Source organism: Dermacentor silvarum, chromosome 1 (genome assembly GCF_013339745.2).
Source record: "Dermacentor silvarum isolate Dsil-2018 chromosome 1, BIME_Dsil_1.4, whole genome shotgun sequence".
In the NCBI taxonomy this organism is placed as follows: domain Eukaryota; kingdom Metazoa; phylum Arthropoda; class Arachnida; order Ixodida; family Ixodidae; genus Dermacentor; species Dermacentor silvarum.
In genome coordinates this window covers 239,003,362-239,022,489 of record NC_051154.1, presented here as the reverse complement: position 1 = coordinate 239,022,489, position 19,128 = coordinate 239,003,362, and the positions used below count along the sequence as shown (strand labels likewise).

General features: G+C 45.1%; 1 protein-coding gene across 1 annotated transcript in view; it reads left to right on the top strand.

Annotated features, from left to right (window-relative positions):
* The window catches only part of LOC119436983 (multiple epidermal growth factor-like domains protein 8), a 169,403-nt gene that overhangs the window by 142,669 nt on the left and 7,606 nt on the right, over nucleotides 1–19,128 (top strand). The window contains exons 28-33 of the mRNA XM_037704034.2: nucleotides 921–1,098; nucleotides 1,851–2,076; nucleotides 3,536–3,706; nucleotides 14,745–14,884; nucleotides 15,492–15,630; nucleotides 18,327–18,432. Coding sequence (XP_037559962.1) covers nucleotides 921–1,098; nucleotides 1,851–2,076; nucleotides 3,536–3,706; nucleotides 14,745–14,884; nucleotides 15,492–15,630; nucleotides 18,327–18,432 — 960 coding nt within the window. The remainder of the gene's footprint in view (nucleotides 1–920; nucleotides 1,099–1,850; nucleotides 2,077–3,535; nucleotides 3,707–14,744; nucleotides 14,885–15,491; nucleotides 15,631–18,326; nucleotides 18,433–19,128) is intronic.

Below are 19,128 nucleotides of genomic sequence, written 5' to 3'. Positions count from 1 at the left end.
CCACCTGTTTGAGCTTATAAATAAGAGAGCCTTTATAATAACCCCTTCATTCACGAATTATGATCGGCTGTCAATAAATGTATGAAATTTGCATAATTTTATGCCAAGATGCTGCAGACTCCATTAAGAGCAAGTCAAGGTGGTAGAATGACTCTTTCTGCATTTTATGACGAGTCAGCATAATTACAGAGTTATCAAGTATCTGATTATTTTTCACTCAGTAATGATATGTTTCTTCATAAAAAATAATTCAATTACGTGCACAAGTTAATTATTAGTTGCAAGCATTACTAGAAAGAAAAAATATTATTTCGTAATTGCTACTGAAATGCCCCATGTCACACCTCCTGCCCAACACTGGAGTGCCTTCTCTAAAGCGATCTTCGGTAGCTATAGATATCACTCAGAAGTACAATGAAGGTACATGAGGTAAGCAAAAGGTTTAATTTACCCTAAGCTTAATTTCTGTGCACCACTGTGCAGAAATGGAAAAATAAGTTGTGTCCACGAATGTGTACACCATGACTGAAGGTGATAATGGTAGCTATTTCATACTAAACCTTTTCCTCTTGCCGTGAATGCATTTCTAAAATGGTCTTCATGTGCACATTTCTTTTATCCGAGACACCAGTAGCCCATCAAAAAATACAAATATTTGCTTTATTACCCGTGCAAATGTGGCTGAAATTTTGCTGTCACCTTCTTGAATAATTGAGGAACCCGAAACTGCAAAAAACTTGAAATGTCTAGTTGAAATGTCTAGTTGTGATTGGAAAATTGTCTTGAAAATGGGCACAAGCAGTGAGCATGGAATAAAATCACTATTGGAAATGCTTATCTTCAGTAACAGCAAAGTCATTGGAGCTTATTTTGTATGTGCAGTATTGCACTCATGTGAACTGACTTCTCTTTTCCTGTAGCCAATGTATCCCACTGGCTTCAGACACTCGGGAGCGAAGTGTACTGGTACTACTTTGTGCGGCCTCCTGAGAATGAGTGCACCAACGGACACCACACCTGTGATGCCGAGAGGGAGGAGTGTGTTGATACACCTGATGGCTTTGAGTGCATCTGCAAGCAAGGTTATGCCATCAGCAGGTGCGATTCTAACAGAATGTATGCATGAACATTGAGGGTCAGGTGGTGCTTTTCGCCACTTATGTGCAGTGGAAGTCAAATGTGTTGTCTTTAAAACAGCTGCTTTGTAAAGTCAGAGTTTTCATGCTGGAAAAGTTGGTATGTCATATATCATGAGCTAATTTTACTGCAATAAATAATGTGGGAAGCTTCTTGTAGGCAGGGCTTCTTAGAAGCTAGCCATTTAATAAACATAACCTGTTGTCATAAGGCTGAATTGACATACTATGCTGAAGTGACTTGTTTCCAAGTGATGTTAGTGTAAACGCCAGTGTCCAAATGGTGAACTTTTCCTGAGCTACAAGCCCTGTACACTGCTCCACAAAAGTTAAAATGGAGTGAAGAAAACAATAAAGATATTTTCGCAAGTCTCTAAAAAAATGGCAGGAGAGAAAAAAGCTGCTTCTTGTAGGGTCTCTGGGCAGAGAGTTGTCAGAATGAGATTACAGAGAGAAGTCTTAATTTATTGTTTCCTTTCTCTGCAATTTTCTAGGTTGCCTTTTCTTTTCTACAGAAATAAATAGCAAATAAAATGCATTAATTTTTCATCCTATACTTTTCATAGGATGTGTGGAGAGAGGAACACTGCCTTAGAAAATTTTGCATGTACAGCGAGAGGTTTGCAAAACTAAAAGCTGCCTCCAGTCCTTACATTATTTCTAGCAGTTGCTACTGCAATATTTATTTGAAAGTTTTTTAATTGTTTGCCGCAGCAACAGCACCAGTGCTGTCACTGGTGGCAGTGCTGGAAGCCCAATGTGTGAGCCTGTCTGTCCTGAAGGATGCGACCAGGGCCAGTGTGTGCGACCAAATGAGTGCAAGTGCAGCTTTGGCTATGTTGGGCGCAACTGCTCCATACTCTGCCACTGCAACGGTCACAGCGACTGTGCCGGCCCTGACCACCTTGATGTTTGCACAAAGTGCCACAACCACACAAAGGTGAGCTCACAGTGAAGTTAACAAGCTGGGTCATTTTATCTTCACCCTTGAAAGTTGAAAGCCTATGTAACTGATATTCTACAAATGACCAAATCCTGTGTAAGGAGACAAGACAACTCTTTGAAATGCTTGGTTGACAAATGTTCACCAATATTTTGAACATGTGACAGTGATTATTAGCTTAATAAAACTGAATTTCAGAAACACTTATTATAAACGTGCACATTCTAAACACTGTTCAAAGGCTTCATCCATATATTAGTTTTCAAGGTTTGAAGCTATGAAGATAAACTGCAATAAACCCCATTAGAACAAAGTTTCTTGAGGTCCCACTGATGTGCTTTTGTGTTGAGATGCATTGTACGAAGTGAAATGTCTTTAAACTTTACTTAATAGGAAGGTCAGACCACTGAATTCCCTCTGGTTCACGTAGACACTTACCGTGATGTTTACCTCATGTAACTCTATAGTGGCAGACAATGGTGAGAAAGTATCACCACTATGCTAAACAAGTTCCTTCAGTCTTAATATCTTATTACATGATGATAATGGGTGACAAGAGAGGCAGGTGACTATTGCATACCAGTATGATGGGCTTGCTTTTAGCATGTCATCTGGGTGGTACCAAACATGAAAGGTCAAGCAGGTGGTAAGGAACAAGGAAGGCATGGAAGGTATGGAAACGAGATGTAGTAGGACAGTTTTCAATGAAGAAGGGAAGTGGTAAGGGATCCGTTCACTCACTCTTGCCCACACCCATGCACACATTTAAGCCCTTGTTTGTGTTTCCAAACGTTGCCTACTTCAAAAGAAAATTGAGTGCCATGCCTACAAATGCACCAAGAAGTGTCATCAAGGCCACAGAAACAGGTACTACTGACACCTGGGAGAAACTCACTAGATGCTACGTAGCATTTTCTTTGAACTAGAAGAAGTGATCTTACCAACAAAGCACATCAATTGACTTCAAGGTCTTCAATACAATCAAGTCCAAACCTGGGCATCGCACAACATCCATTTGTCGTGTCCTGGAGTTCATACTAAGTGTACTTATCATAAATCTCTAACAGCAGTCAAAACATAAGTGCAGTTTGTTTTAAAAATATCTGTGATCATCTTGTGCCCACGCATCACAGATCCTATGACAGCCATTTCCATCTATTGAATGTGGCAGTGTGTTCTTCCCACAGCATCTTCCTCCCGCAGCGGATTAAGCATCTTAATGCAGCATAGCATGCCTCAAGAGCCTTTTGAAGAGTTTAGCTATCAATTCACGTTATGCAAAACATTGGTGCCAAAGTCATTTGCTTTGGGAAGAGTCATGGAGGCCTTGTAATCTCTCTCATGGTTGCCTGTGCAGGATGCAAGGTTGCTCAAGACGTTGGCATAACATCTATACTAGTAGTTTGTTGTATAATTTCATGAGTGACGTTCAGAGCATGTCATGCACTATGTACAGGGCCCCCAGTGCAGCCACTGTGAACCTTTCTACGTGGGTAACCCCGCCAAGGGAGGCCGCTGTGTGCCATGCCTTGAGTACTGCAACCAACATACAAATATCTGCGTTGAGGCAGGGCAATTGGACTTCAATGAATCTGCTGGCAACCTTTCACCTGCTGAATTCCTGGAGGTAAGTTTTCTATGGTGTTTCTTGGCTGTATCATGAGGCAGAAACACTTGCATGTGGAAATCTCTTTGAAAAGTCTGAAGTCGAGCTGTGTCATTGTTGAATTGGCTCTGATGGAAGCACTTTGCGAGTTTGCAAAATTGAGCCATGGAGTGAACAGTGACATGTTGGGCCATATATACTTCTCATTTAGTTGCACCATGCTTGTATGTATATGACCCCGAGCACGAAAATATAGGAACATAAGCCACCAATTTATTTCAAAAGTTCATCATTTCGTGTCTGAAACCAGAACACTGGGCACTAGTTATTCAAACGATGAGATGAAAATTATTTTCTATTTGTACCTTTTTGTCAAGCCCTTTAGGGCACCCACATTTAGAATCTGCATAATGGAGCACTCAATTGAGGTGCAACTGTACGATAGCCTCAGAAGTCATCTTTTTGAAGATCACTAAAAGGAGCTAACTTATGGTCTACCCAAAACTTTGACCTCCTAAGCATCTCAAACATCTTGAGTTGCAGCAGCACTCTCAAAGCAGAAGTCAAGCTAAATTGACAGTTTAACATTGTGAAACAATAAATATATCATTTTCACACAATTGCATGCAGTGCTTCAGTAGGTAAAAAAAATGACTAAAGCACAAATTTTATGTCCCCACTCTGAAACCCAGAGCTTGGTCTCTTAGATGTAAACCTGTTGACAAACATTTTTGGAATGTGGAAACTGCAGAAAAGTTCAAATGCACTGCAGCCTGAGCATACAGTCTGCAATTTAGAGGTGCATTCTGCATTGCAGGATCAAAGCCTGTGAATGCAGTGCATCTGCTAATCTTATGCTGTAGCATAGGTCGTCAAGTACTACTTGAGTTAACTCCCCCCCCCCCCCCCCCTTCCGTGGCTCCCTGAGTTCATATATTCTGAAAACTATCGTGGGCATATGTGCATTTTCTAGCAGCAAGCAGTGAGTCACACATAGACACATGGAGTACAGTAAGTGTGAAGGCAGTTTGCATTCACATGATATGAAAGTAGGCACACTCACAAATTTATGCAGTATGTACTCACAAAGTGCCTGAGGGGGCTCACAACAGCACAGAACTTTGCAAATTAAGTTGAGCGCTAGTGGATTATAGTTACTGAGAGCATGAACACATAGAACAAGACAAAAATCACAGTGCAAGCTTGGATTTTTAAGGCGCTAACAAGATAGTGTGGTTGCCACCATTCGAGTTCAAGTGCACAGTTCATATTAATATGACCAAAAAAAATTATAATCACAGCATGCTATGAAAGAGCACATGCAGCTTGAACAGAACAAATGTACAAAAAGAAAGAAGCTGAGTTGAGAAAAGAACGAAAGAAACACCGTGACAATGGTTGCAAAATGAGATGGGATGAACAAGTTGTGCCGAGAGGAGCACACTGTGGTGGCATTTATTGCTCTGTTTGTGGCCAAGTAAAATGGAGAAATTCAATCTTATGCAGCAGTTTCTTCCATTGCTGAATTAAGCTCCAAGAAGTTCCACTAGAATAACTTACCAGTTTACCATGGCTTCACAGTAGACGGTGTGTCCTTCTAATGAAGTGCACCGACTTCAGGTTTCTGTGTAGGTACTTAAAAAGTAATCAAATGACCGATCGATGTTGTAGTTTGTTCCAAAGATATAAATGATCGGGACATAAAGGCAATGAATGTACTGCATTGCAGCACTATCATCCTAGTGCTTCACTTTGTTGAGGCAGGTACATGGGACTTTTTCATTTCTAGTCTCTAGGGTGGTCAAAAACAGATGTGAGCTTCTGTTAATTTACAGTGACAGCCAAGTCAGTAAAGTGGTACTTGCAAGGTAGTGCAAAACTGATTTATAAAAGCAGCATAAAAAAACTGAATGTAGTGGGGTGTGCAAATGTGAGTTTTTGAGACCGAATCGCATATTAATCGAATAGTGAAAGAAATGAATCAAATTGAATATTTTTTTAATAGTTTGCAAATAATATACAGCCTTCTCACTATTATTATTGAACACTTTTCACATCGTGGTATTTACAACAATAGATTTTTTCTGCCATTACACTGCACATTATAAAGCATGCTTTATTAAAAGCACAAAGGGAGCGTTAGGAAATACTAAGCAGATTTTTCACAAACTCGAGGCTCTTCAGGAGAATTCTCGGTTATGCATTATCATGCTATGTTTACAAAGGTAACCTTCTGGGCCAGTTAATATCTATGTATACATTAGCTACCAAACCAGACATGCATGTCGACACGTCTGTAGGAACAGCAGGGTATAACAAAACACTTTTTCTCTAGTTTGAATGGTTGCGACGGATGGTGCCACTTTTGTGTAAAGTATGATGCAATGAAACATATTCTGGTTTAATTTGATGAGAGGACACAGTTGCTGCATCTACAAATAGTACCAAGCAATACCCACTGCCGAATGCCGTGTATAAATGACATTTTATTGCGAGTAATCGTGTTTAGCTGGAAAAGTCTGGCTGACTGAGCGACATAGTGTGCTCTAGTACATTATGTCCTTTGTGGATGGAATAAAAGCTATCGCATTCTTGCTTCAATTTAATGCTTGAGTGTGTACCAGTCGACGACCTTGAAGTATTAGAAAAATATGTGAATTTTCTAATAGTGACTATTTGGTTCAAAGGATAAATGAAAAAAGTCAATATTCAATTCATTATTTGACAGTTTAAAATATTCACACACCCCAGAATGTAGCTACAGTTGAAAACCTCTACAACGAACACCTCTACATTGAAGTGACCTGTATAACGAAGGACTGATTATGTCCTGGCCAAATTCCTATCTTTCATATGCATCGTGAACACCTCTCCAACGAATTAGCCTGCAAAGCGAAGGAATTTAGCCGTCCTGGCAGCTGATTTGTTGCTTTACAACAAACTTTACGTATGGTGGCGCTGCCACTGCCTTTGATGACACCACTGACCTGTGTTCTGCTCTAAAGGCAATGCTGGCGACACACTTGGTGAACGTGCCAATGTCAGCGAGTGTCGCAGTCCTGCTGCGTTGCTACACGAAGTACTGAACTCGTACAGTGGAATCTCGATGATACGATCACGGCCAATACGAACTTCCGGATGATACGAAGTTTTCTGAGGTCCCGGCCGAGCCCCATTACTTTGCAGCGGGCTAGAGAACGGTTGTTACGAATCGATTTTCGACCCGCGTCAGTTGATACGAATAAACGCCGCCCCACCGACAGCCGCGAAAGAGAACAGCCCGCAGTCACGCGCGTTTTCCCTTTCTCTTTTGGTGCGGCGGGGCGGACGCGGTGCCGGACAGCGCGGAAGCCGTGACTGGGCGTGAAGAGTTTGAAGCTTTGAAGCGGTGGCGCTTTTGTTGCTTTTGTGCTTTTCTTTTTGTCTCTTCGCTCGCTGCGGCGGCCGCGCTTCCCCACGCGCCGCGGCCGCCGCATTAAGCGAAGGTTCGTGCGGTCTATCACTTCAACGGCAACTGAGCAGCGTAAGCACAGCCCATGCAAAGGTCAGAGCCGTGTGGAGATCGCTTTCAAGATACGGTGCGCGCGACAACACCGACAGCCGGCACAAGAGCAAAGTACAAGAACGCATTTGTTGGCAGAGTAGGAGCCGCCCCCCCCCCCCCCCCCTCCCTCCGCGCTACCTTCCCGCTTTGCTCCTTTCGCGTGGGGAGATTGCGTCACCAGTTACCCTTGCGCTCTGTTGCAAGATACGCATTTGGCGCCGCAGCACAGCGTTGCCCCCCCCCCCCTCCCTTTCATACCCCCATGGCCTTTCGCGCAACGGAAGTCGCGTTTGCTCTCTGCTGTGCGTTCACTGTCCATGAAGGCGCGCTTTCACTCGCACATACGGCGCGCGGTGACGACTTTATCGCCCTTGGACTCGTGCTCCACGTCTCATGCTCCTCCTCCGCATCGCCCTCGTTGATCTCTCCCATCGGTGGGCGCACCTCGTGCTCGCTACCGCCCTTGTCGGCGAGATTTTCCCGCGGAAGCCGCAATTTCGTCTCACGCGGCTGCACTGTAAGCGGTATGCGTATACATGGAGTTCTATGGGAGGGTAAACGGGAGTCAGAAAAGGCCGCGTTGTAGCCAGTTCTGTACTATAAACGGTTACGTTATAAGTGGTCTATACTGTAAATGCGTTTTACGTACGTGTGCCTGAGTGAGTTCTAGAGCACTGCACGGGCTCGGGCTTACCTGAAAGCCCGGGCCGGGCCGGGTAGAACAGTTTTTGCACGAGCTCGGGCCAGGGCCAGGCACGGCGTTTGCTTTTTGACCCGGGCCCGGGCCGGGCTCGGGTTTTTTTGACGCGGGCCCGGGCCGGTCTCGGGCTTTCTGGTGGTGTGCATGTAACGTGCAGCGAGTTATTCTCGGGCGTCCCAACTCTGAAAAACATTATTTTTCGGTCTCGGGCCAGGTTCGGGCCGGTTTCGAGTCGGGCTCGGGCCGTGCTCGGGCCGGGCTCGGGCCGGGCTCGGGCCTAAGGTGGCCTAACCGAGCGGTTAGGGCCTAACGCGGGTGGCTGGCCGGGCCGGGCGGGTAACGTAGGTTATGGTCTCACCATAAAAGTTTTGATCGGGCTCGGGCCGGCAGCGCAACGTAAAAACGGGCCCGGGCCGGGCGGGGGCTGAAAAAATTGGCCCGTGCAGTGCTCTAGTGAGTTCACCTCTCAACTCATTAATTTAGCTAGTTTTAATTGTGTTTTGATTATACGAATTTCGGCTAATACGAATTTTTTCGTGACCCCGTGAGATTCGTATCACCGAGATTCCACTGTACTGCTTGTTGTAACACAGCAGCAAGCACGTTTGCTGACGAATACGTCACCATAATGACAACTTGATGATGTGATTGTAATGGACGACCAATGACGTCTTCAATCACATCTAAGGGGAAGAAAGAGAAAATTTTCAACGAAGGCAACATTGATAAAGAGGCTGTAAATGAACCTGACTTTTGGCGGCAACGGAGACAATCGCCACATTCACCAGTCTGCAGCTTTACCTTGCGTCTCTCCCACGTTTTTCCGCAGAACATGCCTTGATTTTCGTCGTAATAAGGCTGGCTGCAGTTGCACATCTTGTCAGACTATGTGTGCAGAAAAAATTACCGAGTTATTTCACAAAGTCTCTAAAATTCATGTTGAAGCAATGTTTTGTTTTGCTGACAGTGCTTAGCCTGCTGTATTGTGAGCGGTATGGTACGCTAATTTTACATAGAAGTGACCTGTATAACAAAGGATTTTGCAGGTCCCAAGCGCTTCGTTATAAAGGAGTTTGACTGATACATTTTTTGTGTTAGTTTACACAGCTCGAGTGCCTGCATTGACCTTTAAAAAAAAAACTGACCATGCATTTTGCTATTACCCTTGACACACTGCACTTATGTGATATCAGTGCTGCTGTTCTGTCACTTCGTTTCAGTAGCTTAAGTGTGCATGTGTTTTCTGGTGTTTATGGTACTTTCGTTGTATAACTATACAAAATAACAGTAAGGGGGACACTCTACTTAATTTTTTTTATTTATGGGCACATTTTGATCAACTTGCATCACTTATGTACTTTGACATGCAGATTTCACAAGTGCAATTGATTTTTCTGTGCAAGAAGCAGTTTTTAATAACAAATTTATGTTTTTTGTGTGGGCTAGTTTGGAAGTCACCTTTTTCTGAAATAGTGGTCGTTATGAAAGTGACTGGTATATAAAAATAATGTTGAATGATCAGAGTATGAAGTGCTGCAAGAATGACTGTTCCAAAGTGATTGGGGCTGAAGTTGTAGCTTTTTTTTTTTTTTTTTGAGGTCAACATTTTTAATAATAAACTTTACGTAACATGTAGGGAAAATGGTTACTTTTTAAGAATTTGTCATATGTTCATATCTTAGGCCTACGTCACTCTCTAATGTCTATGCTATTGTCAAAAAATAATAATTATTGCGATAGGATAAGTAGAACCATAGATATTGTCATTCCAAAGCTGCGACACCATCAGAAATGCTGTTTTGAGAAAACAAGCTACCTGCTTCTCTAGCATTCGATTGGCACAGTATCTCGTCGCACTCAATCCGGTCCCCATCAACGGGTCCCTCAACAACGTCACGGTCTATGGATCTGGAATCATCTGCGAACGTGCATTCAGGCTCGCAAAGATTAGCCTCTCTTTCTACTATCGGCAGAACCGTGCGTGCGATTTCTTCGCACTTTCCGTGCACGACTTCTACGGGCGCCTGACATTTCTGCTGCTCCTCCTGTACTTCTAGGGGCTCGTTGCTAGCCCCGCTCTTGTTGCTACTTTGAAGAAGCTGAATCCTTAATTTTAACAACCGTATTTCGCTCTCTCCAGCTTCCTTCGCCGCCGCTCGCTCTTTCTCCATTTTTTCTCGGGCCAACGCCCGCTCCAGCTGTTCCGCAACCCATGTCCTCAGCTCATCGCCCTCTAGGCCGAACAGTTTGCCTCTTTCTATCCACGTTTCAGACTCCATTCTCTCCAAAATGCGGCTACACCACCAAAAACCGAGCGCTCACAATTCGCATGCACGTGTGTTCGACACTGCACAAGAATTTGTCAGTAGCACTAATCTATCCATCTCCACGATCATAGAACTAATCTATCCATCTCCACGATGATCGTTCTCCGTTCACCGTGCTGCTTTTGTACGGAACGTCCTGTTCGCGGACGCCAGTTTATGTCACAGCTGTCCCCGATTTGTCGTCGGCGCGAAGTCGATCGACGGGGTAGACAAGCTGGTTGGTCGTTCCGTACTCAAGCGAACACAGTGAAAAGAGTCTGAGTCGGGAGTAAACAAAAAAACTAGATATTTATCGGCTGATAAATATACACAAATTAATAAAATCAAATACAGTAGAACCCCGCTGTTACGTTTTTCACGGGACTGTAAAAAAATAACGTAAGAGCCGGGAAACGCAAGAGCCAGGAAACAGGAAAAATTGAGAAATGGGAGTAGTGTTGAACTGCACACAATATTATTTTAATTCTTACGTGCGACAAAAAGTAGTTTCGTCCGACAGCCGAAGTATCGATTGCGATGAGCTATACAAAGAATAGTAGTTTTATCGTCTGTATAAACTTGTAAACATTCGGTTATTAACTAATTAACAAACATGGTGTTAGCGCCCACAGGCAAACATGAACACATCACACTCGATGAGCGCGGACACGCGCAGTTAAGCGTCGCTGCAGAAGCGAGCGAAGTGACCTTCGTGCTGTTGTCTATCGCTTCAACCCAAACTGAGCGCCGAGAACACGCCGCACGCACAAAGCCACGAGCCGCCGACGCACCTACACTGCGTAGAATCTGCCCCCACGCAGATCGCTTTCAAGATACGGCCCGCGGGACCGCGCGCGCGCCGCCGCGCAGTATGATGCCAGAGCACAACGCTGCCCGCTCCCCCCCCCCCCCCCCCCCCCTCCCTCGCTGGTGCCTCGAGCGCAACGGAAGGAGGCGCGCTTCCTCTCTGCTTTTCTTTCGCGCGCGAGACGCGGTCGTCGGCTCCCCTCGCAACCTTTCACTCGCACATTCAGCATACGGCCGCGCGGCTTCCCTCGCAAGCTTTCACTCGCACATACAGCATACGGCGCGCGGCGACGTATGCTGTATGTGCGAGTGAAAGCGTGCGAGGGGAGCCGACGACTGCGTCTCGCGCGCGAAAGAAAGCATACGGCGCGCGGCGACGGCGTTATCGCCTTTGAACTTTATACGGAACATCTATGAGCCAAAACCAATTTTAGGGCCGCAACGCGTCATAGGCATCATCTTTAGATAGCAAAAGCGGATATCAAAGGCCATACTTTTGCTGGCGGAAACCGAAAATACGTAATAAATGTCGCCCCCAGCACTTTGGGCGGCCAATGCCATCGTCAAGCAACCAAGCCAAGCGACATGAAAAGTCAAAATGGCCGCTCGGGCCGGCGCGGTGTGGCAGTTCGCAACGTATGATGCGGGAACGGTCCCACAGTTGCGACGTAACAGCGGGGTTACCAATGCATTGGATTCTATGGGAGCTGTGCCGGGACCGGCCGAAAACGACGTAACAGCCGGGAAAACGCAGCACCCGGGAACGTAACAGCGGGGTTCTACTGTAATAAAGAAAACACAATACAAACTAACACACCTGAACTTAATATACACAATGATGAGGACAAATAAATACGAGCGATTAACAGTAGATATAAAAATGAAACAGTACGAGGATCAAATACACAAGAATACACTCATCAGTTTTCACTAAAACAAAGCTCAAGAGCAATGAAAGTTCAAAAGAAAACAAACGATGTCATACGTCTGGCCGGGCAGCAGCAGCAAGTCCATAAACCGTGAAGTCGGTGCACAAAGCTTTCCCGAAGAATGCTGGCGGTCCGATCTTGTTGAGCTGGATGCGAGTTGCTGGGCTGGGTTTCCCGGGAGTCTAGATCTGACGACTTCCCTCAAGCAGGTTGAGCTAACTTGAGGCGAACTACCGTGAGCTTCGTTGCAGACGCTGGTTTGACGTCTCGTACGTCAACAAGTTCCTCGGAGTTCCGACGTGGCCAGGCGGCCCAGGCGATACTGGACGGCACTAGCCCCCCGATGGCTTCTCAGCAGCGCATAGGTTCAGCTTCTAGACTAATCAGCAGGGTCCAAAACCTGCGCTTAAATAGTCTCTCCTTTCCCTAGTTTCCTATGTAGAGAAACTGCCGCTATGTAGAGTTCTCCGAATTCACGGCTCTTTGCTCCCAACAATCTTGGCCGCGTCCCTTTCACCATGGACGAAGAACCGCAGATTCTCCTCTCTCCCAATGTCAAGGGCCAAGGTGGAACCCGGCATACCACGCAGATGTACACGCACACTTCTGGGTCCGTAATCGGCGTGTCGCGTCTGGAATCGAGATGGCAGCCCGAGCGGCCACGACGCTTTTGACGCCCGTAATTCGGCGTGTCGATGTCGAGTAAATTATACGCTGCACAGTCAGGAGCCCACGTTTTTGACGCTCGTAATTCGGCGTGTCGTTAATCAGCGTCCAAACCATTCGAAAATATGCCGCTCCGTGACAATATTTTAATAACATGAAAAGTTATTTGTCCTGCTAAAATGTAGAAACATCACTGTAATTTGCAATGTAAAAAAATATGACAAATTACAGCATTGTTGTGTCAAGTTTGTAAGTGCAGTCCACTTATAACGATACCACATATAACGATATATCGGTTATAACGATGAGTCGATTTAAGAGTATCAACTTATGTATTAGGGCTATGGAAAAAAACCCCATATATAACGATATGTTATTCACCACGTATCGGGTATAACAATCGAAATTTTGCTTCTGGGCGGTGTTTTTCATGCAGAATAATCGTGAAATGTGCGTTTTAACCGAGACGGGGCAAAGTTTGCCTACGCGAGTTCGTATCTGCTGCCATTACCGCGCAGCGCATCCCGCTCGCGCGCCGATTGCGAAAGCCACGGAGACCATCGCAAGTTGGCGTAGCATGCACAAGATGGCACCAGCTGCTTCACGTTGTTGCTGGCGGTCATGCGAGCGTCCATAGAAGAGGAGGGGTAAAAAAAAGCTATAAGCGAGCTGCGCCTGCGTTCCCTTTCTCTCTCTCTAAGCATAGAGAAAGAAATACTTTTTTTTTTCTCTATGCTTTAAGCGAGCGCAGAAATGCGTCGCGGAAGCAGCAGGAGGTGCTCTTGAGACGAAGCTGCAAATTTTGCAGACTCCAAGTATGAGCTCGCTGAGTCAATGACATCGACGATTATGACAACCGGGAGCATGAAGACTAGATGCAGTGGCCATGCCGATCAACGGAAAAGGGGGGCTTTGTGCGCTAGGACGAAACCCCCATGGGTGAACTAACACGGTGGAAGCCGCTGACAGTACGTCGCTTCTGACGATGAAACACGTAGTGCTTCGACGGAGGAGTTTCCGAGTGCAGACAGTGCTGCCTCGTTCTGCTAAGACATCTCCGACGCGGCGATCGTTGTCGCTACAGACGGTGGCGACAACAGCAGCGGCAGTGACGACGAGATTCAATGGCCGGCCCATCTTGGACACCGACCCCGATATTCAACCAAAGTGTAATGTCGTCGATCGAGTCGCTCTTTGATTTCATGCGCGCTAAATTATAGCCGCCAGTGTTAGCACAGCAGCTGGACGCGATGCACACCGCGGTTGTGAACCCGAAACTTCGGCGAAAGCAAGTGTAGATTTCTATTTCAGTGTGCCTAACGATTGAAACGCTATTTAGAGGTATAAATGAAGGTTTTATTTTTCACAGCCTACTTTCTACAACGTTGATGTTTTATCGCAAGTGGCACATTAGGTTTCGGGACTACGAAAGCATATTCGGCAGTTTTTTTTTTTTTTTTTTAAACAGCAGTCCAAATATAGCAATGATCGGTTACAAGTGGACTGCACTGTACTTTAATGTTTAAGCAATATCAAAACATGATATAATGCAGGTAAAACAATCTTATTCTTCAAAATTTTTGGATTGCATCGATCTCTCAGCACTCAGTTAAAACAGCTATGTTAAGCTCTTCTTGAGCAGAGAGCTTTTTTTATCAGTTTTTGAGGATGATCTCAATATAGTTGTCAAGGTCCTAGGGTATTGTAATATTTTCAAGTACACCTGCAAGATGGTGTCATGTAATGAGTCATGCTGGGCTGGCACTATTTGCTGTCACAGCAGTGGGAATATAGTCAGTAACAAGTATTACTTCTGAACCTATTGGTAATGTGACTCGAGCACTGCACCCTTAAGTGCAATGTATCTGGTGCTGAAATGTTGCATCACATCCTGCTTGCCATCCTTGATGCACATTACATAATTTATTGGTTACTTGTACCACTAAATTATGGAAGTGATGAGTAAACAAATCTTAAATGGCCGATAACCACCAGGCTTCACACTAAGATAATATGTCATGGTTATCCATAGCCTCTTGTCCTTTTTCAGTCTGCTCAAGATGATTCGATTGGTTATGTTCAACTCTGCACATCTTTCCTTCCACAGTCATTCAAGCAGATTGAGCATGGTCCACTGGAGTTAGCTGTGTGTCGTTTCTGCCAGAACAACACAATGGGTGCTCAGTGTGAGGAATGCGTCGAGGGCTACTTCGTTGTGGGCAAGGACATCGCTCGTGGCTGTCGACCGTGAGTACTACCATGCCTGTTTTGTGTGTGTGCAGGGCTGTGTATATGTATATATATTTTTGTAGCATTAACGCTGTCCTTACCATTTTATTGCACTTGTAGATATTAACCTAAAAGTTGACAATCTGCCTATCGTCAGTGTCATGATTGTGTCTACATCGGTATCCTGTGTCTACATCGGTATCCTGTGTCTGCATCGGTATCTATCGGTCTAGTATAGCAGTGCCTTAACATAAATGTTCACATGAGGGCAAATACAAGATCACGTGCTTTAGCCAACAGATTTCCTGCTTTTCTAATTGAATTTTTCAGGTGCACAAGCCTTTTGTGTGTGAAATATAAGCATCTACATTCACATCTGTCACTTAAAAATGATGACTGAGGTGCACAAGTATGATTTAACTTGCTAGGAAACAAAATATTCACCTTTTGCATAAAGTTATGCAAAGACTTATGCATAAACAAAATATTCGCTTCTTTCCACTGCACTGGCACTTGACATGCTTTCTCATCTTCCAAATGGTTTTAGGCAGTTAGTTGCACACAAAGCAATTTACTGTGACAAATGTGCTTGATTTGCTAAGGTGCTGTTGTTGACTGTCACTAGGTGCGAATGCCATGGGCATGGGGACACCTGTGACCGGCGTACAGGTGAAAACTGCAACTGCAAGAACAACACGGAAAATGACCGCCAGTGTAGCCAAAAGAGTGGCAAGAACAGTGCCAGCCCCTGCTGGAACCTCCAGGTGTGTTGCTTATGTTAATTTATATGCAGTTGCTCTGTCCACAAACTTAGTTACTGGTGCTTTTCTCATGGCAGTTTTATGTTGGAGTAGATTACTGATGGCTTAGTCGTAGATGTGGTTGGTAACCCTGCTCGGTAACACGGAAGTTGTGCACTGACAGCATTCATGCAAATTGAGAATATGTAGCAGAATCACATGTATTAGAAAAAAGCGTGAGAAAAAACATACTAACCAGGAAAATGTATGATCCAGTCACTAAAAATTTGGCAGGCTCTACTATAGCTAACATGTACGTAATGGAAAGCATTGCGCGAATCGTTACAGAATGAGACGCTGATGTGCACTGAACTGGTTTGGCCGTCTATTGGCTATTTGTTGTACTATATTTCTAGAACCATATTTACACCGGACACACCAATCTGATACGCCGCAGGCCACACTGTATTTCACATGCCGAACAACAAGTGATACAACGAGTAGTCGATAAGATGTTTACTAAAGGCATTATCGAGCCATCTTGCAGTCCATGGGCGTCCTGTGTTGTCCTTGTCAAGAAGAACGGCAGTTGGAGCTTTTGTGTCGATTACAGATACCTCAACAAAATCATGCGCAAGGATGTCTACCCCTTGCCGTGTATTGATAACGCTTTGGACTGCTTGCACGGAGCCAAGTACTTTTCATCCATAGACCTTCAATCAGGCTATTGGCAAGTCTCGGTAGATGACATGGACCATGAGAAAACTGCCTTCGTAACACCTGACGGCCTCTACCAATTCAAGGTTATGCTGTTCGGCCTTTGTTATGCCCCAGCAACCTTTGAAAGAATGATGGACTCCTTACTTCGCGGCTATAAATGGTCCACATGTCTTCGTTATCTAGACGATGTGATAGTCTTTTCACCAACTCTCGCAAGCCATCTCACACATCTGTCGGCCATTCTTGCCGACGCACCGGCCTGCAGTTGAATTCATCCAAGCGCCACTTTGGACGTCGTCAAATTACCGTTCTTACCGTTCTTGGCCATCTCGTCAGTGCCGCTGTCGTTCAACCCAACCCTGATAAAATTCGCGCTGTCCAGAACTTTCCTGTTCCGTCTTCCACCGCAGATGTAAGAAGCTTTGTCGGACTATGCTCGTATTTCCGTCGTTTTGTCCAGAATTTCATCGAAACCGCCCGTCCACTCACCGACTTACTTAAGAAGGACGTTACTTTCACATGGGGCCTTGCTCAAACCAAAGCCTTCTCCACCCTCGTACACTTGCTAACGGCTCCCCATTGCTGGCTCATTATGATCCATCTGCCGCCACTGAACTTCACATGGATGCCAGTGGCCATGGAATTGGGGCTGTACTCGTTCAATGGCAGCGTAACGCAGAGCGCGCTGCCAATTGCATATGCCAGCCACCTGCCGAGAGGAATTTTTCAATTACTGAATGGGAGTGCCTGGCGTTAGTTTGGGCAGGAGCCAAATTCCGCCCCTACTTGTACAGCCGCACATTTGCCGTGGTTAGTGATCACCACGCTTTGTGCTGCATAATGCATAAAATGCATTGCAGCATGTCATGCATGCAGTGCAATGCAGCATGCATAAAATGCACGCAGCAACAACAGTCCGACTCCAAATACGAGCAAGGAGCAACTTCATTGGTATCAGATTCTGACCCTGACTCTGGAAGAACCCATCTTCTGTTTGTAAAATGTTGTTAGTTTTACGTTAAGTTCAAGGATTGCTTGTAATACTGTTGTTGCGCCTCGGGGTTGAGTTGGAGTCAGGAATACGCCAGGCATGGGGATGAGTACATCCGAGAGTAGGAGCGAAAGAGAAACGTTTATTTACATATTGAAACAAGTAGTCAGATTCTTGTCAGAGCTCTTCCAGTCGCGCTGGAGAGGCCTCTTTTAAGCAGTTCGTCTTCCCTAGTTCCCTACACCAGGGAATTAGATGACCTTGGTGCGGCCAATCAGAGGAGTCGTATTGTTTATCGAACTCCGCCTCTGATGTCAACCTCCGAAGCAAGGATGAGGCAATCCGGAAACAGGGGGTTCACACTCCTTCCACGAAAGTCAGTGAATTAGTTCCTTGCCCTCTGACGGTCCTCTTGCCAGGGTCGGGAGAATGGCCTTCGCGCTAATCCCCGCTTCGAACGAGGGGTGGCGGTGGTGGTCGGTCGCTTCTACGTGAGCCTCTTTGTCCTCGAGTCACTGCCGGTGTCGGGCCGTGCCGCCAGGTAGGTGGCCGCTGATGAAGGGGGTCGCATCGGGGGAAGCACCCAAAGGAATGCGCACTGCCGAGTTGGGGCGCTTGTCTGCCCGTCTCGTTCGGTGTCGGGCATTGTCGCCGGCTGGGCGGCGCTGATGAAAGCGGCTGCCTCGATGGAAACAATGGAAGAAGGCGCCCTGCCGATTTGGGACGCAACACTGTGTAAAGCGTAAACCATTTGGCATGCTGATGTTATAGTAGATTGATCCATCTGTTCACGTGCATACCCACATATGCATTTTGTTTTACTGCTTGAATCTAGATTACCATTAGTTATTAGTGCCCTGCTTTTCCTGTTTTTCTACATTTAAAACAAAAAAGCTTTCAAAACTCATTTGTATTCTACTATGCAAGAATGCATATGCTTGCTAGTGTCATGGTGTTTCTAACAAGGAAACACTGCTAGATGTAGATATCCATGCTCTCTCTGCTGCAGTGCTCCAAGTGCAAGGAGAATTTTCAAGGTGTTCCTACTAACGGACACCAGTGCTATCGTCACATGCGTCTCGAGCAGGACTATTGCTTGGACCCAGAGACACAGGGTGAGCCTGCAAAATGTCTATACTGACTCTGAACCGTTTATAAACATTCACACAAGCAGAAAAAAAAGAGCTCATGCTTGCAGCAGCATATTCATTGCATGTTCCTTGCCTGTTGCCAATAGCCTTCAAGCAATGACAACTGTAGTAAAATGAGAGCGTAATGAAGGATGCCACGAATGCCTTCACTGTTCTTGTGCTGTACTTTGGTTATTCATCTGACCGCTGCATGCTCTGCATTTTGTGAATTTGTGCAATAGTTATTGCTGTGCAGATTTTATGCAGGACATTATCTCTTAAAGCAGCAATCATAACTGAAGAAGCTACATTCAAGAATTACAACAATAGTCACTTGTTTCTTTGTCTGTTTGGTTACTCTACATTTTATGCTATTCAGAAATTCTATCCTGTCCTGTAACATCTAAATTAATGAAGCTTAACTGTATATCGTATTTTCTCATCATCAAAAGATGTGCATAGTGACTCATAGTGATTAGGTCTCAATCAGAAAAACCCATAAACCTTTTGACAGCTTGATAACTGTTTGAGTTGCAGCCAACTTACATTTCACAATTTGGCAGATATTGAATTACAGCTGTTTCCAGAGCTACTAAGTGTTCTGTGATGGTCAAATTAAGACCTTTGACCTTTGTCTTTAGTTTATTTGCATGGCTGTTGCCGCCACTCTACGTTAAGATC